This window comes from Ambystoma mexicanum, chromosome 5p (genome assembly GCF_040938575.1).
Source record: "Ambystoma mexicanum isolate Mex_15411 chromosome 5p, UKY_AmexF1_1, whole genome shotgun sequence".
NCBI lineage: Eukaryota > Metazoa > Chordata > Amphibia > Caudata > Ambystomatidae > Ambystoma > Ambystoma mexicanum.
The window spans coordinates 968,701,928-968,726,603 of NC_090930.1; the positions used below are offsets into that span (position 1 = coordinate 968,701,928).

Here is a 24,676-nt window from a genome sequence, read left to right on the forward strand (position 1 = left end):
GAGGAAACGTGTAGTGGGGACTTCCTGACCACTCCTGCAGGAAAGCATTGGCCCCTTGTGCTCCCGGGTCAAGCCTCCAGCTGAAGTAGTGACTCGTCTGAGCATTGACCCGGGAGGCGAAGAGGTCCATGTGTACTGGCCCCCATCTCGTGTTCAGCCTCTGAAACACTGCTGGATCCAGTCTCCAATCGCTGGAGTCTGTCAGATATCGGGAGTTCTAATCTGCTATTACATTCAGTGTGCCGGGCAGGTATTCTGCTTTCACCGACATATCTGAGCGTAGGCAGAAATGCCAAAAGTTCTTTGCTAGCTCTGCTAGCATCCAGGATTTCGTTCCCCCTAGGTGGTTTATGTAACACACTGCTGATATGTTGTCCATTTTCAGCAGGACGCATGATTTCACTCTTCCTTTTGTGAATGCCTTGATCATGAATTACCATGCTAGGAGCTCCAGGCAGTTTATGTGAAGACGAAGCTCCTCTTCGCTCCACTTGCCTCCGGTCTCTAAACTCCCGCATCTGGCTCCCCAGCACTTCCGGCTGGCGTCTGATTCTATTATGAGATCTGGTTTGTCTCCGAATATGGCTCGCCCATTCCAGGCATCCATATTCTTTACCCACCACTCTAGTTCCGTAATTGCTTCTTGATCTAGAGGCACCTGTTGGTGATACCTCAGGCTCTGTTAAAGTGCTTTATCTCCAACCTGTGCAGTGCTCTGTAGTGCAGGGGACCTGGGAATATGGCTTGAATAGATGCTGCTAGGAGGCCAACTATTCTTGCCAAGGCTCTGTGCGTTACTTGTTGCTTCTCTAAACATGCTCTGATCTCCCTCTTGATATCTTTTATCTTCCGAGCTGGCAGCTCTAGGGAAGCCTTCGTCGTATTTATTACGAACCCTAGGAAGTCTAATCTCTGCGCTGGCATGTTATCTGATTTCCCTATGTTCACAAGGAACCCCAGTGATCCCAGTAGGTCCTGTACCCATTTAGTCTGGTACGCTAGTACTTCTCGGTCTTCTGCTAGGAGTAATAGGTCGTCTAGGTAGATATGCAACCTGATCCCCTTCTCCCTGATCGCTGCTGCTACTGGCTTTTTTAACTTTGTGAATGTCCAGGGTGCTGAAGCAAGCCCGAATGGCATCGTTCTGAATTGCCAGAACCGACCTTCCAGTGAAAAGCTAGGAACTTCCTGTACTCCTTGAGTACTGGGACTGTCAGGTATGCGTCCTTCAAATCTAGACGCGTCAACCAGTCTCCCTCTCTTGGGAATCCCGAAGCTGATGGATGCCCTCCATTTTTAAATGTCGCTATATGATCCACCCGTTCAGCTCCTTGAGGTTTATAACCGGGTGCACTTTTTCTTTCCTGTGCACTAGGAACATGTTGCTCACAAACCTCGGGGCTGTTTCACACCTCTCTATCGCCCTCTTTTGAACTAACTGCGCTATTTCGCTGTCTAGGCAATCCTGTTCTGCCTGCACTACTCTCTGCCTCTGAGGCCTGCGTGGTTGGACTGGGGTCTCTATGAAATCTAGCTGCAGACCTCTGACCGTTTGCAGTATCCAGGAATCGCTTGAAAGCGCGTGCCAATTCTCTAAAAACATGCGTGTCCTCCCTCCTACTGGAGGATACTGAATTACTCTCACCTGTTGTAAATCCTTGACCTCGTCCTGCCCCTCAGGACCTGCGGCCTCTCGGGAATCTCCTTCTGGATGGGAAAAACATGTCTTGTTGCTTGTTTTCCCAGTATTGTGCTCTGGGATTCGAGGGTCTTCCTACGCCCTGACCGCGACCGCCTGCACGACCCCTGAAGCGGCCGGTCCCACCAAAAACTCTGCTTGGGAATATTTTCCTGATAGAGGCTTGCGCCTTTTCTAGCGATGTGTATGTTCCGACGAATCAGCCCATTTCCTTGCCAAAAAGGAGTCCTTGTGCTCCTCCTGCTTCGTAAGATGACAGGTCTCTGAGTTTCGGGTCTATTTTCAGCAGCAGACCTATTCTTCTTTCCGAAGTGATTGCACAGTTCACATTACCAAGGAGACAGACTGCTCTTTGAGCCCAGCCAGCGAGAGCGTCCGAGTCCACTTCTTCTCCGGTATCATTTGCCCTTTCTGCTAGATCCATGATCTTAGCGAGTGGTCCTGCCAGATCCAACACCTTCTCCTGACAGCTCCTCCATGACCTGTCAATACCCTTGCGTGGGTCCTTGCTCGTTTTTGACACAAAGGTTAGCATCTTCGGATCTAATTCGGAGTCTCCGCTACCTTCCCTGGGAGCACTGGTCGCGGACATTCCGCTCGCAGGCGCTGTCTCACCTCCTTGTCTAGTGCCTTTCGCAGTCTTAATGTCATATACTGCGCTACTCGGGAGGGGGGTGAGGGGGAGTGGAATGCCACTGAGTGGACCTTGGGTTCCGGATGCTGTACGGATCAAACATATCTTCTTGAGCTTCCTGGAGATGTTTCTCCTTGCGCGCTCTTTTACCCCCACTGGGCTTAGCCCATTCTTCCTCTGCGACCTCTTCTCCTCCTTGAGAGGTTTGGTCGTCTACTAGCTCTTCTTCCAAGCCTGGGTCTTCTCCTGTGTTATCTTCCCCTGGAGAGAGGGTTATGAGGTCTGGCACTGCCTGACGCTGAAGGTAAGCCTCTTTCAGCTTCGCGAAGGCGTCGGCTACCTCTGGGGCCTTCTCTTCTGCCCCGTCCAATGAGCCCTGGGGGTCGTCAGAGGCTTTCCTCTTAAGGGCTGTCTTACTCCCCTTATGCCCTCTTCCTGAGGATTCTGTGGGCGTGCAGTTCAAGTCTCTGGTGCTACTAGTGGGTTGTGAGAGCATAGCCTCTAGTGTCTCCAGTCTCTCTTGTAGGGGTTTAACCCCTTCCGCCACTGCATCAATCAGGGAGCTCCCCAGCACTTCCTTAAAACTGGCAGCGAGATCCAGAGGCTGTTCCTCCTCGCTCCACTCAAACTCAGGCATACTATTACTGTGCTGTGTATCTTTTAAAGGTGTCTTAGAACACCCACTGCTCCTGAGATGCCTTCTTTAATTCTGTTTTTTGTTTTCTTTTCTTTTTTTTTTCCATGCGGCTGCACCAGTTATAATAATTCTTTGCCTTCTGTAGGCTGCTGCGAGTTCCCTCGCTCACTTGCGCTCTCCTCTTTAGCCCTTAACAGTCTGGGGAGCCTATGGAGCTCTGCTGCTTCTGGCTTGCCATGTCTGCTGCTTCTGAACAGCTGATCTGTAATGACAACTCAGCTGAGCGCACGCGATCGCACTGATCGCCTTATTTAATGGATCACACTCCTTCAAGCTGAACGTATGCCAGGCGTGCGGCTCTTTCAACTATTCTGTTGCTTAAAAGCTACATTCGCTCCTGCCGGATGTCACTGAGTGCTCTGGCTCCTCCTCCCCAAGGGAGGGGGCCGGGCGCTGGAGCGTTGCGCCTTGTAGGCTGTACGCGCCTAAATCTGCCCTCTGAAGGGTGGGGGCCTGTGCGTCTGCTTTCCTCGCGTTGAGGGGCTGGATCAGCTCGCATGCGCCAAGCTCTGCCTACCGACGGTGGGGGCTTGGTGCTGCAGGAAGCTCTCCCTCACGCGTCGCAGGCCTGCATAAGGCGTGAGGCTGGCTGAACCACCGGCGTGTCAAAATTGCGACACGGGCCACCAGCCTCGCAGATAAAATTGCAATAAGTTACCTGTCACGAGTGCTGGATATCCGGGAATCGATTAATCTGGCCCTCCTCTCAGCCACTCCTGAACGCTTGCGCGCGATTTCTCCTCATAACTTATTGTGCATTATTTCAAAGCGCTCCTCACGCTATCCACTTTCTCCTAAACATTTTACTCGCACTCCCTATCAGTGCTCAAACGTTCACTCCACTCAATTTACAGTCTATTCTATACAGATATACAGATAGGAATGAAATGGTACTTATCTGCTTGAAGAGCAGTAAAAGAAGAGGAGTCCAGGCACAGGAAGTGGGTTGTGACTGGATGAGGGGACATGGACTACAGAGACTTTGGTTTTGTAGTTTGGAAAAAAGGAAAAGTTCTGTTGAACACTTTTCAAAGTTTTATATGAGTTTGTTGAACTGCTGGAGAGTAGTAAATAAACCAAGTTGAAGCATAATGCTCGCCTCCAGTCTTGTCATAGAATGTCTAGTAAATGCAACCTAAAGCATACGAAAATAAGAATGAAAGCTAAAACGTAAGTTAATGCTTTAACACATGCTCTAAAAGAATGATCTGATCTTTGGCAATGTTCTGAAAACCCTCCGTCTCATTAGGAAAAAACTGTTAAACTGTTAGTCCTAAGCACAAGCTCTGCAGAATTAGCTCTGTATTTTTGTGTATTTCTATGTATCTTTACCTGTGTTTTTATTAAGCTTTTCCAGAACAAAACCGTCTGTCCCTTGGAAAGTAACCTTGCCGTGCTGGCGGAGCAGTGCCTAGCCTTGTAGGGGGCAGTTTTTATCATGGCCGCACCCCAGGGAGGAGCCTCGCAACAGTCACTTCTGTGAGCCAGTGATGGTGTTTACAGCCGCACATGGTTCTTATGAACAGAGCATGCGTAACACGGATGTGTCCATCTATGGTTATGATTTGCTGGCCTTAGGTTCCCAGGGCAGCAGGGGTCAAAACAAAAAGGGACCATTGTGACCGTTTCAGTTACTTGTAGCCACATGGATGAAGGAGACTAAACGTAAGACTGTGAGGATTTCTGGAACTGCCTTTCTAAGTGCCTCGTGATGTGACCGCCCCTCGAACTAAATGAGAAGACCCAGGTACTGGGAACAAAGATGACAATCAGCTGACATGCAGCTGCAAGCGCCCATGGAGCTTCAATACACTTTCTGTCACCCGGGGGTCTTAGCACTAAGGGACATGGTTATTGCCCGCTCACCAGTATTGGAGCCATTGGTCACCTTGTTGGGTAGCTCTGTCACTGGAGCCATGCCACCACTTGACTGGAAGGTCTGCACAGGCCACAGCTTTCCCGCGGTCCCTCGGCTGCTGAGACGCTGACCCGTGTCATATTGCTGCGCCTGGCCCCAGTGGGTCCGGAGCAATATTCACTGGGGCAGTATCTGGCCACACTAATCCATGCGCTTGAGAGCTCTGGCGCGCACACACCCAACCATGAGATAGGGGCCTAGGCCCTTGACAAGTGCACCTGAGGAGAGCATAGGGGACATTACCATGAGATATCATCTCTGTTTCAATGTTTGCATGTCAACTACATGTGTCTTGGTTACTTCAAAAACAGATCTTCGCAGGTAACTGTAAAGAATTGGACTATGAAGCCCAGAATTTGCAACACCACATGGGACCTCAGAACCCAAGCAGATCATGATCTATTTGCCAGTGTTAAGCAAGCTCAGCCTCCAGACCCTCCCCTACTCATCCAAGGAGCCTACGCCTAGCTGCCTACCTAGGGAGCCTACCACTGAAGTGAGCCTAGAGAGGTTTACCCTCCCGGGGAACCTATTCACTCCATGTGTCCTTTGCTGACTCTTGCCCTTCCAGTTTGCACCTAACAAACGCGTCCACGCGGATGCTTGGGGATTTCTCATTACCTAACCTTCTCATTTTAAATATGCTTGCATTTAAGTGACATAAGGTATTGCTAACCATACGTGTGTCTTGCCAGTACTTTATTCAAAGTGACCACCATCCCACCCTATCCACTCGATATATCATCTCCCATCTCCACTCCTGAAAGCTAGGCCATGACCGCTCGACCACCACAATCGTGAGGTGCGAAAGGGACCGCTGAATGAACCTGGCTTGCCTAGGTCAGTAAAGGTGCCCAGCTTTTACTCTAGAGCCAGAAGTATATTCCTTGCAAGACAAATGCCCACTGAGCAGTGTGCCACTGCCGGAGCCCACTTACTACCCCGATGATGAGGTGGACGGGCTCATTTGTGGCTCTCCCATGTAGCAGCAATGAAAAACATTAGCAAACCTCGTCACTACCTGCATGGCAAAGTTTACTAAGGGTCTTTCCCACATATGTTACTCATGCCCAAACTCTCTACCTGCACTGGCATGTACAGTTCATTACAGAATCGATGGAGGTGTGATACTATGGTGAGGGTGAAAAACGTCCACAAGATTGCTAGCTAGGCCTGTTGTTCCCCACGCATTGATGGGCTACTGGTCCTTGCTATTCCTCTGGGGCATAAAATAGTGCTGGGTTCAAATGTACACGCAGTCTTACCAAAAGGTCATTAGTTAGGCAATAAAATCCAGGGAGGGGTTGGCTTTACTGTATGTACTCGGGTTACAGACCTGAGCAAAGTGAAGGCCTCAATGTGGGACCTTTGCTGTTACCAGCTAGTAAAGCCCAACTGAAAAAAAACATAATTCCATAAGTACCCTGTGGCAAATGCCACTGAGCGCTGCAGTGCCAGGGGTACTAAGAGCAGCGTACCGGAGGAAGGCGGGCCCGAGAGCAGAAAAAACATCACCAGAAGCAGGCTGCCAACAAAGAAGAAGGGTGAACAGATAGGCAGAACCTCAAAGGAGCCAGCGTGCAGCCGAAGAAGAGGAGGAACATAAGTGCTCAGGTGAGGGCTGAGAGGCCGGACTTGGCGGTCGAAACCGTGCTATGGGGGAGAGAGATGCAGAGGCAGATGGATGAGCTAGGAAGACAGGACAGCGTGCAGTGTCATAGGAGGAAGTCGAACAAGCAAGCCGTACTGTCAGGTAAGGCCTGCTCTATTAGCCACTAAGAGCTCTAGTTTCTCCTGCCACAGGTACTCGTTTTTCTAATCCCTCTGTGTCAGGACGTATTACCTCACCTGTCGAAAATAAGCAAGGGTGTCCTTTCTACAATGCAGCTGCACTAGGTCTGGTGTGATCCATGACATTTATTGGGAGGGCATTCCAACTTTTAGGCTTGATCCTGTAAATGTCTAAGATGTTGAGATTGTTTTTAAAGCAAGAGTTCTTATAACAGTCAAGATGTATTTGTAATCAACTTATTTCTAAATGAAAATAGTCTATCTGCGTGATACACTCTTCTTTAGGGAGTCTACTTGGAATGTAATTATGGCCTGCAGAAGGCTAATAGCAAGATCTGTGTGGAAGGAAGGATAGCTCAGGGGAAACGTGTTTGTGTTGGAAGCAAGACAATGCAGAGCAACACAGGTTTGAATCCCGATCACTCCCTGGTATTAAGCGCGTTATAAAAGAGTCATTATAGTTTGGTCAGTTTCCCTCCTTCATTCATGGAGGAACTCCAGCTTCTTTTTATTTTGATAGCAACAGCAAAAATAGATTCCTGAAGAACTCCTAAATCTGCACTAAACGGTCTAGTTTGGAGAGCACAACTTCATGTGTCACTTTATAGAAATAGTGTCTGAGGTGGATTACCTCCGGAGCCTTTGCAGTGTAGCTGGATTATAGAAGCCTCGCAAGTGTCACAGATGTGTTGGCTCAGGTAAAGACACGTATCTAATTCGAAGCTTATGACTTCCATTATGCCTGTCCATTGACAGTGCTGGCTAGGGCTGATGGGAGTCGTAGTCCAAAACATGTGGCTGTTTCACATTCTACACAACTGCAAGAACTTCCCAGCAATTAAGAGACGTTCTGTTTTATCTGGGAAAACACTGGAAACTGTGTGAACGATCACCTTCATATGTTGCTTCAAAGGTACCCTGAAGCATATCAGAGTGCCGTCTGCGTACTGCGGAAGAACACACCGTACAATGTGTTTCACATCTACTCCGCGAATAGATTAAGTAACGTGGTTGATACCATTGACTATGAATAGCGCAAGGCCAGGTGAAAGGAGAGAAACTAGTATAAGGGAACTGAGATATACCCTAGGAATAAGAACGGCTCAATGGTCAATTGCAACTGTCTCGAAAACCAGGAACAGTGTGACTAGGGCCGCTGGCAGGCCTTGCAACGATGCCCTATTCCCGAGGCATCATCACGCGTTCTAAGGGTAGCTCTGTTCTAGACCCAGCATGAGAACATGGGCGGTATGTATTCGGCAGGTTGCTACCCCAGGTATGTAGTGACAATTAAATTGACAAACCCAACGTCTTTTTCTTCTTGCCTCTATGTAGTCAAAATGTCATGCTACGTAAAGTGGCAGCGTGGCGCTGTGCAAGTGGTTAAGGAATCAGAAATATGAGGTGAATTGCAGAGTCGGCAGCTGTACGCTTCCTTTCCGTCTATTCAATTTCATCAGTGACAAAACGGCCAGCTCCAAACAGAGGCGAGGGTCAGGCGGCGGCTGCTGGTGTTACAGGCATTGCCATTATATTACTAGTGAAAAATATTTGTGAGGTTTCTTTATCATTACTATAAAACATTTGAAGGAACATTATACCAAATTCATAAGGATTCTTCACATTTTTAAGTGCATTTACGTGTGTGGGTCTGTGAGGATCATTTACTTCAGCTCAGAAACTGCCCAATGTTTCAACTGGTTAATTAAGTAACATTGTAACATTATTTGCTGGCCAGCTTAGGAAATCCAGACTCTGTCCAACCTTGGACACTACAGCGTCCCAACTCCAATATCCTGTTCTCCAGAGCCTTCAAACTCTAAATGTTCTTGTGTGCCCTCTTTAACTTGGTCATCTATTCTGGTGCCATGTCTTGACACAGAGATATATAGAGGCCTAGCTACCACTTCCAGAGACATTGGCCAGTTGCCTTCTTTTTTGCTGGTTGACCCTCCACTAGGGGGTCTTCATTCTTCTCACCCGACCATCTGGAGGGACCTCAATTTCCTGGAGCAAAACTTATCACACCCAATGGCGTGGCCTTCCATTTGTGATGTTCTCTACCAACTTTATTTACTTTAGCATTCTCGCTCCCTTACGTAGTTTTCCCGCTACCTTCTGCATTCTCAAATGTGCTTCTGTCGGTTTGCTTCACACTTTTACGTCTCTACTCAGAGGCCGCTAAGGTCGACATTCTTTTTGAGTTTTACATATCACTTTTTCCACTTGACAAAACAAAGAAACGATTTGGCTTTTTATAATCACCTCCACCAACCTGTGTATGTGTCTGTCCTACTACCTGCCTGCCCTTCACTTCCCTCCTTACAGTGTTCAGACGCTCTTTGGGCCCAGTATGTTTTATAAAAAAAAAAAACATCAAGGACATAATTAAATGCATGAATGAAAGCTCTCATCAATTTATACTAAACATGTATTGGTTTTCTCTTTCATTTAAAGGGATTTTGACTTTACGGTGAATAATGATTTATGTCTGTGTTTGGAAACCGTCCCCAAGCGTTTTGACTCTTGTAAACAAGCTATAAATGAACAACAGTGACGACTTTCTTACCACAATAGTTTGAGTGGTGAAACTGAACTGCTTCTGTAGGACGAGTAGGACAATGTAGGGTAGGAAGCTGATCATATAAATGAGACTGGCGCAAAGGCATGCCGTGTTGGCGTGGCTGAAGAAGGCACTCATCAGGTAGCTCATCATGATGACGGCAATGCCAAAGTCCAGGAAGTAGACAAAGAGGATGAGGATGTTGCTGTGGAAGAGGACGCCACTGAGTTTCAGGATCAGGACCAGTGTGATGCTGCTGATGGCCAACACAATGACGTTCTCCAGGAGCCAAGCCAAGAAATGAATGGTCGGGTGAACGCCCATCATCTTCATGTACTGTGAAAATAAGCAATACCATCAGACATAGATAGGACCTAAAGACCAGAACACAGTCAGTTTTAATCAATCTCAGGGTAGGGTCGTGCTGTTCATCTTTGGGCAAACCCGGATATATTGTTTGACCTGGACACTATTCATTCTAGAAGAGCATGCTCTCGCGCCAAGTGGCTTTGCCAGCGGTCTCCCACCCATGGTAAGTGATACACTCTAGCTGAGAGTCACACTCCTGTGCCTTTCCAGGAATTAGACCCATGACGTCTCACATACCTAAACTCGTACCTAATGGGACTCACTACTTAGAAAAACGATCCTACATTATCAAGTCTGAATGACTTGTCAAAAAATAGACAGCGATCAATCAATCAATAGGCCAGACGACATGTGCAGTTAGGGGTCTGTTACATTTCAGGTCAGGACATGATAATATGGGTTTGGATGCTGCATGAAGTGAATGGCCAGTATTTATGGATACCCTACATGTGCTATTAGTCCTGCAAATGCTTCTGGACATAAAGGGTTCTCAGTCTCCTGCCAAGCCAATGGACCTGGGCCCTGCTTGGCTGCTTTGCACAGCATAAATCACTCAGAGTCTCGTACTTGACGTGTCCCCTGCACTTCTTTCCTGTTCTTCCCGCTTTCCTTTGACTCATCTAAGGCGACTGAGAAATCCTCTTGTTGGCGTTTCCAAAGCCCTTGTTGCAGTTACCTTCTCTGACCAAATACGTGCCTGGAGGAATAGACACGCAAATATCATAGGGAGAGCAGCACAATATTTTCAGAGGGATTGCTTGATTTTCTGTCCAATAGTCACCCCTCAGTTGCTATCAACCCCAAACCCAGTTCCACTGTCCTCACATCTCTTGCCACTTGCGGGTACCTATGCAGTCCTATTGTACTTGCATCTTTCTTCCCCCTTCTATTATTTGGTTTCATCTGCACCTCAGACATTTTGCCACATGCTTGTTCTTCCACCTCTAACAGGCTCATCCTTTTTGAGTCAGGATTTCCTTCTCTCCTCAACCAAACTTTTTCCTTCAGTGTCTCTTTCTCTCTCCCCCGGTCTTCCCTCTAACCACCTTACTCTGTCTCTCCCCTACTCATTATTCAATGTTACCACCAACCACCTCACTTTGTTTTTCCTCCTTCCCCTTGCTGGTGTTTCTCATTCTTCCTCCTTTCACCATCATCAGTCCATTTGATGTCCCAGTTCTCTCCTTTCACCTTCATCCTTCAGCCTACTGATTTTCCTCCTTTCTTAGTCTTGATTCTTCTCACCCTGCTCCTCACACCTACCGATGTCCAACCTCTTTGCCTTGCCAGTTGTTTCTCCAGCCTCCTGCACTCCTCCTTTCCTGCAGCCATGACCAAATACACTCCAACTCTTTCTTTAAGCCCCACACCTCTATGAGTGTTCCTGGTCTGGACCCACCTCCCAGGACCGCCCTATTTCAGCTCTCTCAAGTGTGGGGGGCCTTTGTACTTTCAAGAATGGTTGGATAATGGTTGGATAGCTTGAATATCCTCTCAGCTTTTCTCCCATTCTATTCGTTCATCTTTTTTTTTTTTTTTTAGACGCAATGCTAACAATTTTTTATTGATTTTTCTTCTTATTTTTTTTGCAACAGTGATTAACTTGAACAGGACAGACAAGTCTTTGTAAACTAAGCTCTTAGAAAAGCCAGACCTTTCCAGCCCACTTCATGTTTTCATTAAGCCACCTTAAAGCAGTCCGATGCTCCACTCTGCGGGACTGTGGGCTGAGCTGTTATACGGGGCCGGCTCCATTTTGGAATGTCAACTTGCGAATCGAGCATAGAGGACATACACTCTAACCAAAGTCTCTGCCTGCAGAGACTTACAAAAATCAGTGGGTCCTGCTCTTCAGTACATTGGGGCATTCATAGTGTCTGTTGACTGTATGGGTGTCCCGCCGTAATTTCTAATGCTTGTTGCACGGCATGGACAGCGAACGTTACATTGCATGAGCCCCTTAACAGGAGAGCACCATACTGTTGCACCATGTGTCAAACCCCTGCCTCTCACCTATGTAATGGTGGGGATAGCCAAGGTTACCCATCCTTCCACCCCCAGGGCCTTCATCACACAGCGCACAGTGGATGGAGTCACCCAAACCCCTGGCCTCCCCCACATCCAACACTAGTGTCAGGAGAGGGGCTTCATCACGGACCTCCCTTTTTTCAATGGAGTCTCGAATGGGATCTTATATGGGATCATAAATATGATCTGTAACAATTAGAACTCTTTGTTTAAATCTCTCAGATCTCAGTCTGGGGGAATCTTGGAACCTCTGCTATATGTCACTGCTTTGGCAGTGCCTGTCTTCTCGCTTGTGCCAATGATGAGGAGCTGCGGAGGCCAGCCTGTCAAACTACTCCAAGCAGAACCAGTGTTCCCATCATTGGCTGATCTTGTTTTTAGTAGAGAACAAAGTGCACTCTCCAATGACAACAGTTATTTACAATTATTTGATGTAATCTTTCAATGTATAAAAAATTACTGACATTGTCTTCCCTTTAGTAGATGTTCGCTTTTGCTTGCACTAAAAATATAATTCCCCGCACAGCTAATTCAAATACATTACTCTACATTTACACTGCTTTTAATGAAATAAAAACAGTCAATAATAAAGAGTTTTGAAAGAGATTGTAAAATGGCAACATGGTTTAGGTAAGCGCTCCAGCTAGACGCCCCATTTAAGAGATGTTCATCCTTTTCTTGACAGTCGCTAGTAACAAAAGATGAATCATAGTCCCTTTCAAAAGAAATGCAAATTTGGTTTAATTTGCAAACCAGATTGGGAGATACTGCAACAATGTAGCATAATATTGAAAGAATTTAATCTTTGAGCAAATCCATTGGTGCATACATTTCGGATGTATACGGTTTGGCCGTGGCACAATTGTTCGCAGCCGAATTGACCGTGGTCAATTCGGCCGCAAAGCCAATTTTTCTGCAGCCAAATCACCAAAACTAAAACCCTCCACCCACCCTCATACACTCCCACACCCTCCCTCTACTTACCTTTTCGCCAGCCTCTCATCTTGTAACCCTGCAATGTACTCCTCCTTCTACCTTTTCCGGAAATCCAAACAAGAGATTGTTGATTCTCCTGCTTCGATCATCCAATTAATTTTTAGCAATTTTCAGACCGTATATCTGTGATTGAAGGAGAAAAAAACTTTCTCTGCCACCTCTTCTGGGCTTTGGCTGCTCTCCTCTGCTAGCTGGTACACCACTGAGTCTTCGTTATTTGCTTCTCAAGGCTATTGTACAACTATTTTCTCCGGTGTTGGATATTTATTCTTGTATTGTGTTAACCGCCTTCCAGGATGTCTGGGAACTGGAGGTCTCTCCTCGCGTTTACCCAGCACACTTTTCCATCTTAATGTGGCCTGCTTAGAATCGTGACAGTTATCTTTTTGTTATTCTTATTCAGTTGCAGCACTAGCATATTCAAGGAGTTGTTGCGTGTTTCATGATCATGGCTCTCTCACTTGGTCTAATTTACTGTTTCAGTCTGCCTTCTTTTTATTATTTTGGCGGGTTATGAAGGAGCGCCCCTAGATTGAGGGCTTCCATATACATTACATACAAGTCCTGGTTCAATGGGATCTGCAGCAACAATGTTCTAAATCTGATCCACGCGACTTATGTCTCTAAACACTGCAGCAATACAATCACAATCACAGCCTCTTCCTCTATAGAGCCGTGTCTCATTGGCTCGCAGTCCCGTTTCTATGGCCATGGTCCTGTCAGAATATTGGTGCAAGGACCTGCATTTTTCCCACTCTCCTCCCGGGGTCTCTCGCTAGTTCCCTCACCTCTTGAGCCTGATGAATATGTTGTAGCCTCAGGGCAGGTCCAGCATTCACCAGGCAACCATGTTACTGGTCCTACTTCTTCTTCCAGGCAGCGTCTTCATACCATGCACAGAATCTTGTCACAGGCGCTGCATGACTAGCCCATAGCCCGAGTCGGGAGAGGCACCTGAGGATAAGCCATAACGGGATCATCCTTCATAGGTGCTCATGGGGAGCATCGGCTGGTGGGTGATTGGCAGTACATGTTGCTACAATTTAAGTCAGAGTACCTTGGATTTGACATTTTCTTGCCCTCCAATTATTCCACCCGGTGGCACTTCAACTTCTCTCTTTTGTTTATAAGCCTTTCTTTGTCATTTCTGTTTTTGGGGTTCACACATGTTGGCAGGGAGGTGTTGAGGGAAGCGCAATATTCGGGATTAAGCAGCCATTTTGGGGGCAGCTGGCCATGCCCCCATACTGGTGAACTTTGAATGTGCACCTTGTAAATTAATCCATTCTGAAAATGCCTATGACGATTCATCTATACCTTGCCATAAAATAACATCATCATCTATATATCTCTTCCTAAGCACAATATTAGTCTTACAAGGGTTTTTGCTTGCATGAATATACATCTTTTACACCCAATAAACATTATGAAAGGCATATGCTGTAAGTGGTAAAGGATATCCTGTGTCTGTCCACCAGACAAGCATTCTGATGAGGCTGGGTTCCGACGGACTGTGTCTGCTTCTTTGCAAAACAGGCACTGTCTATTGCAGTGCATTTTTCTTTCCAAAGATTTCTTTTCTTTGGGCTAACATGATGACCAACATTTGTTTCATGGCTGCCACCATTGCTAATCTTCACCATGCTCATATCCATTTGGATTCTCTGTATGAAGCAGGAACTGGCGCAGGAACCAGAGATCTCCCCAGTCTCCTATGTCTGACATTGCTTAATTTGAAAAATGAGGACACATTGGCAGAGAAGGCCTGGACGATGGCGGTGGATGCAGTCAGTTACTCTCACAAGACACGAGAAAAATCTCTCAGTGAACTTTCTGGCGCGCAAAAGATTCAAGTGGGAGCTGGTCGAATCCGGGATTAGGTATGTGTCTGTTTCAAGCTTCGAGATTTAATGGGATATTTAATGAGGTTGTTAATATGAAAATTGTGTCATCCTGTGGTTTTGATCTTGCTATATGTTTTTTTATCAACCAGTATGCCCCTGAGAATCCTCAAATTAATTATAAGGGGTGAAACATGATAGGTTTTACTGCTACAACAGGGCTATGCTAACATACATTTGGGAATTTTTTGTAATAGTATGTACGGTATTTAGTGTTTTTTGTCCGTTCCGTGTTTTAGACTGTTTTGTTTAGTTTAATTGATTTTGGTGATGGCAATTTTTCACCTCAGTGTAGAAGGACATAAGTAAATATTAACATGTTGATTTTGAATATAGTAAAATACACTGAGTAAACCTACTACTTCGAAAACTTTCCCTAAGAGACATTATGATAGACAGACATTTTAAGTGGTAGAGGTATTTGGAATACAGGATATGTCTGTGTTCACTGGGGCACCCTGTGTTAGCAACCGGGATATCTTGTATAGTGCGAAATAGCCAGTGTGAGAACTCTGGCTCAGAGTTTTGTCACAGGCTTTCTGCACCTGCAGGGATATCATTGCAGAATGAGACGGCTGCTGCAAAAGGAATGGAAACCCTTTGTTATACATTTTGTTCCAAATTCGCCATTAGTAGAATGAGAATGGAAATAAGAAGGTAACTTTTGTCACCAAAAGCCGGGATGGCTAATTCACTCATGTCTTCACCAGCCCTTGGGATTTGTTGGAAAAGACTGACACCTAATAGCTGTTATTGCATAGAACTACATGAACGCCTCATGATCCCTGTGGTAATTGAATACAAATATTGTGGTTGGTCACTGGAAATCCTTGCTGTTTATTATTCTCATTTTCCCATACCTTTTCTTTTGAAAATAGTCGTAAACCAGTTGAATAGATTGACCTATGTCTATGTTTTTTAATCCATAATGGGATTGCTTTCTTGAGTCAGGATTCCTGCATTTCCCAGCACCTCTAGCGTCCACTCTCTGAGCTTGGGCCATGGGTATTTTATGAAGGACTGTTGGCGTTCCTTTGCCTGCAGTCCTATATACAGGAAGTAGGGGGAGCTCAGCTAGAATGACTGCAGCCTCTGGGAGGAAAGAAGTTGCACTTCTTTGCTCCCAGTGCCGGTGTGTAGATCGGTACACCCCATTTTGGCGTAGCGTGGGCTGATTTGGCACGGCCAGTTCGGCGTGACCAGTTTGGCACAGGGATTTTTCGGCACGAACATTCTTTGCGTGGCAATACTTTGTCTGCTTCAATATTGTTCACGGAGCCGGTGTTGTAGAATTGACCTGCTTGTTTTAATCAATGGCAAACTACATCTCATGGAACAAAGAGTCACTTCTATTACACAATTGTTCCACCAGCGAAAGCATTTTTTTTTATCACTAACCATAGTTCACCCATAGCACCCATCCCCAGTGTAGTGCACACATGCACACCAAAATATGTCATGCACTCACCACTGTGGGAGCATGTTCACTCAAAAATGCCTGGTGCGATTTGCTTCCAACAGCTTCCTTTCTGGCTGCTTTTTGCACTTCTGCTGTTGAAATGCATACGCAGCCATGAACATACACTGCAACACGAGGTCATGGAGCAAGCCTTTCACAGTAGTTCCTCGCGGAGCAGGATAGTTTTTTTGGTTCGGCCAGACACTTTCTCAGTGAGAAAACCGGCCGCGCCGAACCAGCCCTGCCAAACCAGCCGTGCCAAACCAGCCGCGCCAAACCAGCCGCGCCGAAAATGTCCTGCTCCGTCGTAGATCCAGATGGCCATTTTAGTAGACTGCAATCCTTGGTATTCTTTGCTCACCCTCCCTCCTTCTCTGAGAGTTTTAAATGATCAAGTTACACATGCGAAATAAAAAACACAAATTCCCCTTTGACTGTAAGGCGCTCTACAATCTGAACTGCTTTAATGTGTGCAATAAACTGTTGAATATAAACGTGAGTAGTAAAGGGCAAAAGCTGCAGCCCTGCCCATTGAAGGCAAATCCTCTGTACCCTTTCCAATATGTTTCAATTATTTCTTTTGACAAATGGCTGTAGTTATTTCTTCAGAAACACACATTTTGATAAGGCATATACATTTTGTTTTCATTTCTCACTTTGGGAGGGGAAATGGCGTCGGTTTGTTTGTGTGTTCGTGCACAGTGCCGTCTACATGTCCCCGCATATCCCCGCATATATGTGAGGAGGTGACTGTTATTACCTCTTCCAAGCGGATTTCCTTTTCATGGACTAACTTGCGGACCATACTGGCGACGGATATCATCCAAGTTAACATCATTATCAGCGGAAAAAAGAAACCAATGTTTGTCAGGAATCTGTGCAGGAGACAAAAACGAATGCGTCACCAAGAGCGGAAGAAGAAAGGAGGACAGATGCGTGCTCTCCTAAGCTTTGCCGCATCGGTATCGAAACAGTTCCTTCACATGGCGGCATCAATAGCAAAACAATTGACTATCACAGCACATGGAGGTCATCATTGACTTCCTCCCAGCCAATCGGAACGCTTGGAGTGCAATCAATAACTACTGGTATTGACGGCATTCCAGGCAGTCTTACTTCAGCAGCCACTGGGGGAAACAACAGAAAGCATTTCCCTGCATTGTAACTTATCAGCAAGGTCTCTTTCAACTCTTTCTGCTGCATCTTCGAAATCACACGCAACTTTCAATTTAACAAATCAAAATTGAAATCTGAAACTTGGAACAATGCTTTTACTTTTGTATAAAGAAACTTTAACTTTGACATAGCCTAATGCAAGCTCATCCTAAAACCTTTCCAGTTCAACCAAGTTTACAATTGTATTGTTAAAGGCGAAATTACCTCTCATTCAGTCCAAAGGACTAGGTTATAGAATTAGGATTGCCAACATATGCAGTAGAAAACGATCACTGGATCATGTTATTTATTTATTTCAAAGCAATGTGTCTTCTACAACCCTTTCCCCCCCAAAAAGACCATGCAATGATTTTATATTCACAGAATGAATGAATGAGAATTTCTTAATTCTAAAAATGATTAGGAGCACAACAAACAACAAAAGGAAGAAATATTTGATTTTGGCCAAAGTGGTACATTATTGTACCCCCAAGAAAAATTTCATTTTGGTGACTTCTGCCCTCACTTTGGGCCAGATTTCAAGTTTTCAAGCACAAAACGGCAACCCTGAGTGCCCCTCTGCCGGTGACCTTCTAAACGTTGCCTACTAGTGTCTTCTTGTACCATTGGCACTGGGTTAGGAGGATAGAACCTACGTCACTACATGTCTTATCTGCCAACAACATGCCTATTCTTAGAAGCGTAACACTTCTTTCTAATGCCGCCTTTGTGGCAAAAGCCTTTATGGCGATGCCTTTGCATCGTTGGTATGGATTGCAACCCAAAGGTGGCGTGGGTACGCTGGGACACTGGAGGCGGGGTAGTGGGTAGGGGTAATGGCAGGGAGGAGCGATGATATGATATTTTTGATATATTTATAATGCACTTAATACCCAGAGGTTTCTAAGCACGGACCGGGGATCGAACCAGCGTTGCTCCATGTCGTCTTGCTTCCAAGGCGAGCAAGTTGCCCCTGAGCTATCCTCCCGAGACAATAGTTGTGACAACACACAACTCAGAAGGGAGCGGAAGAGGAGGAAGCTGCTGCATGCTCAGAGTTAAGTGTGGGGTGGATGTGAGATGTCAGCATTGGGACATGGATGCAAAAGGGTGACCCCTCCATCATGGGATCTGGGATCATGATGGAGTGGATGGGGATTCAGGATGGGGCTCCTCTTCGAGGAAGCTGGTCGGGTTGGTAGAGGGGTTGAGCGGTGAGAGAAAGAGCTCAGAGATATATGGGATCCCAGGATAATCGTTCTGTGTTCAGAAGGTTTTACACATAAATGCAGAGGGAATTCTTGGGAATTGACCGCGGGCATTATTGTGCTTACTAAAGGAATTTCAAGAAGAGGGCTGTACCACATGAATGGAATGGGTGGGGAGACAGGGGATAAAGATGTTAAGATCAAGCAATAGGAACGCATGGAGGATGGGAGAATTATGGACCTGTGAGGTGCCTTTTACATTATGAAGCTGAATGTTTGGAAAATAAAGACTTTGGGAACCCTTAAGAATGGGTGAAAGTTGAGGAGGGTTTGGCCTCAGTGTTCCAGATAATTGTGGGTTTTACTTTTCTTTAAGAAGGTTTTTCATTATATTGAACTGTGCGGCTTCTAGATCGTGGGGATTCCCCACTGATGTACCTATTACCACCTTGCCGCTCAGGGCAGTCGGGAAAACTGAAGACAATTTCTAATCCCACCCGAACACAACAAATCCCTGTCTGTGAGGCCATACTTTCAAGTGTTACCTCCTGCTGAACAAAGTAGGTATCCTGAGCCAGCAAGCTTTGCCACCTTGCCACCTCCTTACCGAGGTCTCCAGGACTTAAAGGCAGGGAATGACATGTGGGTGCATACATGATTAGGCACACATAGCTAAAAGGATGCAAAAGGCATGCTCCTTACTATCTATTCCTCCTGAATAAAATCAAGCCCTTCCTCCCAGTAAGCAACTTCAGATCCTCCGTCTAGATACTCATCCTCTCCCACCTGGATGGTGGCAATGCCCTTCTGGAAGACCCCCTTAAAACCACCTCATCTCCACTGAGAATTGTCCTACGTGCAGCAGCATGATTGATCAAAATACTCTAAATTCAACCAAATCACACTGGCCCTTATTAAACTGCACTCGCCCCTGATGCACACAGCTATCAAATTCAAATCCTGCATCATCATCTACAAGGCGGGCATCATCAAGTCTCCCAGCTACCTCTCCATGAAGCTTAGGACCTCCAGTGACCAGCTCTCCACCAGAAGCCAGGATGTGAGCAGACTAGAACACTGCTTCAGGAAGGAAATGACATTTCTGTCTATTTCCCCAGGCTCTGGAACCTCCTCAACATCAGCAGCAGACTTGCCACCAGGCTTCTGCAATTCCAAAAGCAGCACAAGGCCCTCATCTTCAAGGACTAGCTCCTTCTCAACTGTATAGACTCCATGCTGTGTTCCCCATTCATCCCACTACTGAACCCTCTTCTATATGTACCCTGTGGGGCTGTTACCTTTACCTAGTGCTAGCCCAAAACTGCCTGTGTCTCTGGATTGCTACCCCTCCTACATCACTCCTTCCTTGCTCCTAGGCTGTCCCCCTCATTACCAACCCCCCCTTTCTGTAGTGTTGCCTATTACTCTGTAAGATGCTCCATTTCTGTCCAAAACTAAGTTCATACTGAATAATTACACACAAATTATAAAAATATGAAATCATTCAGAAAAAGGATCTCAGTATGGCTGTGCTTCCTCATGGTCCTGCTGGTCTTGTCTATCCGGTTGTGAGAAGGAAGAGGTGCCCTCTGCCCTTGGTGTGAAGCCGGATGGGAGCCACAAGAGAGACATGAAGGACAGCAGGACACAGGCTCATTTCTGTATTTGCAGGAGCCCTGTGAGGTCTGGGGAAGGGTGGTGGTAGATGGCAGGTATTATTGAACACCTTTTATGGCTGTGCAAGGATAAATGGAAAGAATGAAAATGGATACGGTTATATGTTCGATTATGCACATGTCCCCTCATTTCTTGATGCCGCACACCCTGTATTGGTTCTGCATGAGGGTATCACAGGAGATGGGAGCATCCTGTATCAAGCATAAAAGTGGCCATGTCTTCGCCAACCACAGCAATGTGGTTTCCACCGTCAACCTTCCGCCTTCCACCTTGGGCTCCTGAATCTGTCCTGAGAATGTCAGAGATAGCCGAAGCTGTGCTCCTTGTGTCTTTGACATACTTAGAATCCCTTTGTAGGGGACATTCCTATTGTAAATGACAAATGTTCTAAATTCTAGACGATGCAAGATATTTTAAATACAATTCGCGTTCTGTTCCCCAATTCGCTAGCACCATATTTTAGCAATGTTACAGATGTGATACCCATCCCTCACTCGAATGAACTTTGAATTTCTCAGATTTACTGCACCATGACCACGAAACAAGTAATAAACATTCTATTTAAAAAATGTATCGTCTTCATATACATTAGTATGGTACTAGCACATTGGGGAACAAAACACAAATTAAAATGATTCCTTGACTATTAGGGAATACATGCCATCCCTGTTAACCCTTGCAGCAGTGCCGGCATTTAATTAGATCATATGCAAATGGTCACTAGTATCCCTTCTACCTAATATACCCATTTTAAGTACAAGTCTGACACTTCAATGCGTGCCCACTGGAAAGTGATTGGCAAACAGATGACGTGGGCAGTACACCCAAGGCTACTAGGGAGGAGGCCCAGCTTTGGGTCAATGCAGGGAGGGTTAGTGAAGTGGAATAAAGCAATGGCGCATGCTAATCCCAAAATTACTGAGGCTTGAGAGGAAGGTGGCATGAAGTGTTTACCTTAATAATTGTTCCTGGTATTGGGTAGGCATCGGTATGTTGTTTATGTGGACTGAGGGAGAGAATTCAAGTTGAACATGACATCTAGAGGCTCTGGAGGTTGGCCTTAGTTTGTCTGCTAGGCAAGACAGGCTTGGATATCATATTAGTGGAAGGAGATAGCAGAGCGGAGGTCACCCGGTGTCTCAATGGAGTCAGGAATGGGAAAGAGCTACAACAGGCTGATGGACAAGCCAGGGGTTGAAGGTCTCCATTGAATACATTGCAGCTGCAAGTGGAAGATGGAGAGCATACAAGCACCTTATTAAGAAAGCACAACGTGCACAGCTCTCGCATTCAACTCCTGGTCTGAATTCAATAGCTTTCATGCATTCATGCACCCCCCTCCCGCCCACTCTACAATGACCTGTATCCCCATTTCCTACCCCTTTCTTTTTCAGTGAACTGAAGCAATATTGATTTTAGCTGGTGTGGTACAATGGACCAAACATTTTCGAAAGTGGCCTATGACTTGCCTATTTGGGAATCACTGTTCAAGTGCTTATTGCATGGGGTTAAATATGAGAAGTGTGCTGCATACTGAAGGAATCACTGCTACTGAAGTCTTATGCAGTGTTTGATTGATTGATTGATATTTTATTTCTATTGCGCTCGTACACAAGTGTTTCAGAGCGCGACAAGGCAAGGGAGGGGAACAGGGGAGAACAAAACAGCGATCTTACTAGGCCCAGTGACATTGAGAATGTGCAAGTGCATGGGGGAGGGGAAAAGTGCATGGAAGGGGGAGAGGTGGAAAGTGCGGAGCAGAGGAGAAACAGATAAATAACAATAAATAAATAATAAAGGCAAAAAACAGTGGTAATGCAGCCAGCAATTTGCAAGTGCTAGGTTTAAGGCAGCAGACAGGGTAGGTCCGATAAGTGCAGGAAGAAAAAGGGGGGGGCTGTATGGGTACAGATACAGACCCCAGTGCAAGGGGTGACCCGGAGGCAGTGCTAGAGGGTGACAGGATGAGCAGGTACCTGGGCCCAAAAGACAGAGGGTGGCCAGGTGCACGGTGCCAAGAAAGAACAGATCAGCAGGGGAGAGGGGGAGCGAAGGCAGAAGAAAAGAGGAATGTCTTTTTTGTGAATCCAGAGCCCTCCACAGTCAATGGAAGTCTATGCATTCTCTAAATCCATTGTGAACAAATATATTTAATGCAATATTTTTTTTTATTCAATATATCAGTGGACATATTTATTGAAAAAAAGACGGCAACAAGCATTTTAAAAACTCAATAAATCCTTCTTTAATGGGCATCTCAATCTACCACTAGTCAAAGAATTTGCCAGCAACAACTTTTCAGACTTAGTTGCGGCCCCCACCATCCTCCAAATTGTAAACATTTACTTACAGGTCACTGGTGTGACAAGGGTACGGCATTGCTTGCACTTGGACCTCTGGCGCCAATGCATCTGTTCCAGTCTGCACGGCAATGATGGCTCTTTCCACCATATCCTGCAGCGGGGCGAAGACATGGTTGTAGGCAAAGCCAGCTGCCGGCAGCCCTTGGGGGTGAGATTTCCACATGGCATTCTTTGTGCTTTCGGTTTTCATACTGTACAGGACACTGGTTCTAATTGTATACGTGACATGAGGTGGGAGAGGGCGAGTAGAATTGGGGTCTTCTTGACTGCCGCGTGAAGAAACATTAAAAATGATGCCTGTGAAAGAGAAAAGATAATATGGAACTAAGCACGGTGGGGACAGGTATATTATCAACATGATGCAACCTCCGATATATAAACCAGCTTAAAAGGGGTTAAGATAGGAACAAACAATCAAAACACAAGCGAGGAAAGAGTAAAGGTTGATGTTTCAATACTTTATGGGTTTACTGATAGAAGAGTGGACACAATGAGATGGGGGCAGAAAAATAAATCCAAACATCAAAAAACAAATGAAGGATTTTTAGTGGCATGCAATAGCTGCAGTGTCAAATTAAAGAAATGATGATCAAGAAAGAAAACAGGCCTTTTACTACGGTGGTCATTCCATGAAATGTTTGCCTGTAATTATCCAGATTTTGAAATAGCAAATGAGTTCGCGTGTGGGAGATTCTACAGGGACCTTCTGGCAAAGCACAGAAGGCCTACACTGTGGTGTCAAAAGAGTCTGTGCATCAGCTTAGTCCAAGCTCTCTATGTTGTGTGACAAATCCAGGTATTCACTCCTTCTCCCCAACGGGGAGCCCCCCTCTATGAGGCAAGGGAGCTGAGCCCACTCTGCAAAACCCTCCATAGCGGTCGAGGTAAGTGGGACCTCACTGGGAGAGACTCCCCCTTTGAGGACAATGAATCCTGTTCCTGTGAGGAACTCCCTAGGCAAACACATATAGTTGCATATATGGGACTACGTGGTAAGCTGAAGAGTGTGGCTTCCTCATCTTTGGCTGAAGGCACTGCAAGACTAAACAGAGTTGCACAAGAAAAGGAAGCTGTCTCTTTAATATGAGACGCATATTTAACTGAGATGAAGAGGAAGAGAAGTGAGAATCCTGATGTGCAGGGTAAGACACCCGATATCCTCACGCTGGCGGAAGTGGGAGCAAAAGCTATCTGCAGAGCCCACGTGTGAGGAATTCGACCATCCGCATGTTGGGTGTGGGCTCGCTTAGGCTTTTTTAAAATGTTTAATTAAATGGATGATGGTAGACCTACCTCAAGAAAATGTGTGCGGTTATACCACACACATTTTTCTACACTCACACCACAAAAAACACATTGAACTGTGCACTCTGGCATGGGCACAGCCTACAAGCAAAGTCTGCCATTGTGCTATTTAGTTGGAATGTGATAGCACAGGAGGGCACAATGTTATCTCAAAGAGGGAGAGGACAAGCTTCCCCCTGCCACGGTCAGCCTGATTAACTGACAAAGGCTCCATGGAACCACCCTGCTCTTTTTTTAGGTCTTGTAGCTGGTGGCAACGATTAACATACCAAAAAGGAGTACTTCAGACATGCCCACATGGGACCTAGCTGCAGAAGCTAACAAAGGAGAAAGGAAACCCAACAACCTTTTATATGTAACTGTGTCAACTGGAAGCCAGCTCCTGTCCTCAGTATCAATGACAGTGAATTGACATGTCTGTGCCTATTGTGGAAGCATGCCACCCACTCTACGGGGATCCCATTCATAAGTGCGAGAATGTGGTTTGCAGTAGCCAGAGAGTCTGGTCTCACAGCATTTTCAACTGAGATCTGATGATTTAATCAGGAACCACACAGGGAGATAACCACAGAGACTCTTTGATCACAGCAGACAAGAAGATAGGTGGGACTTATTAGCACAAGGAAGAGAGCCCAGAGCTCTTTCTGTTGAGAGAAGGGTTCCACCATATTAATCCTGGGACACCCCGTGTTCCTGTTTCAACCCTTTACCTTTTCCTGTTGCAAAGTACTCTGGTTCTGACCTTACGCATACAGAAGATTGTTGGTAGGGACCCCAGGATTGGTTCACTAAATTAGGCCCAGCCTACACAAATCCCTGTGGGCTGCTTGGATTTAAAAGAGGGCTGGAGACCCTATTTAAGTAGATAATCTGAATACTTCACAAGAAGCAGCAAAAAGAAATCACCATTTGC

General features: G+C 46.0%; 1 protein-coding gene across 1 annotated transcript in view; it reads right to left on the reverse strand.

Moving 5' to 3' along the window:
- The window catches only part of ABCA13 (ATP binding cassette subfamily A member 13), a 2,251,223-nt gene that overhangs the window by 1,797,103 nt on the left and 429,444 nt on the right, over positions 1-24,676 (reverse strand). Inside the window, exons 17-19 of the mRNA XM_069613428.1 lie at positions 22,446-22,755; positions 16,816-16,930; positions 9,309-9,638 (exon numbers count right to left, since the gene is read on the reverse strand). Of these exons, the coding sequence (XP_069469529.1) occupies positions 9,309-9,638; positions 16,816-16,930; positions 22,446-22,755 (755 nt within the window). The remainder of the gene's footprint in view (positions 1-9,308; positions 9,639-16,815; positions 16,931-22,445; positions 22,756-24,676) is intronic.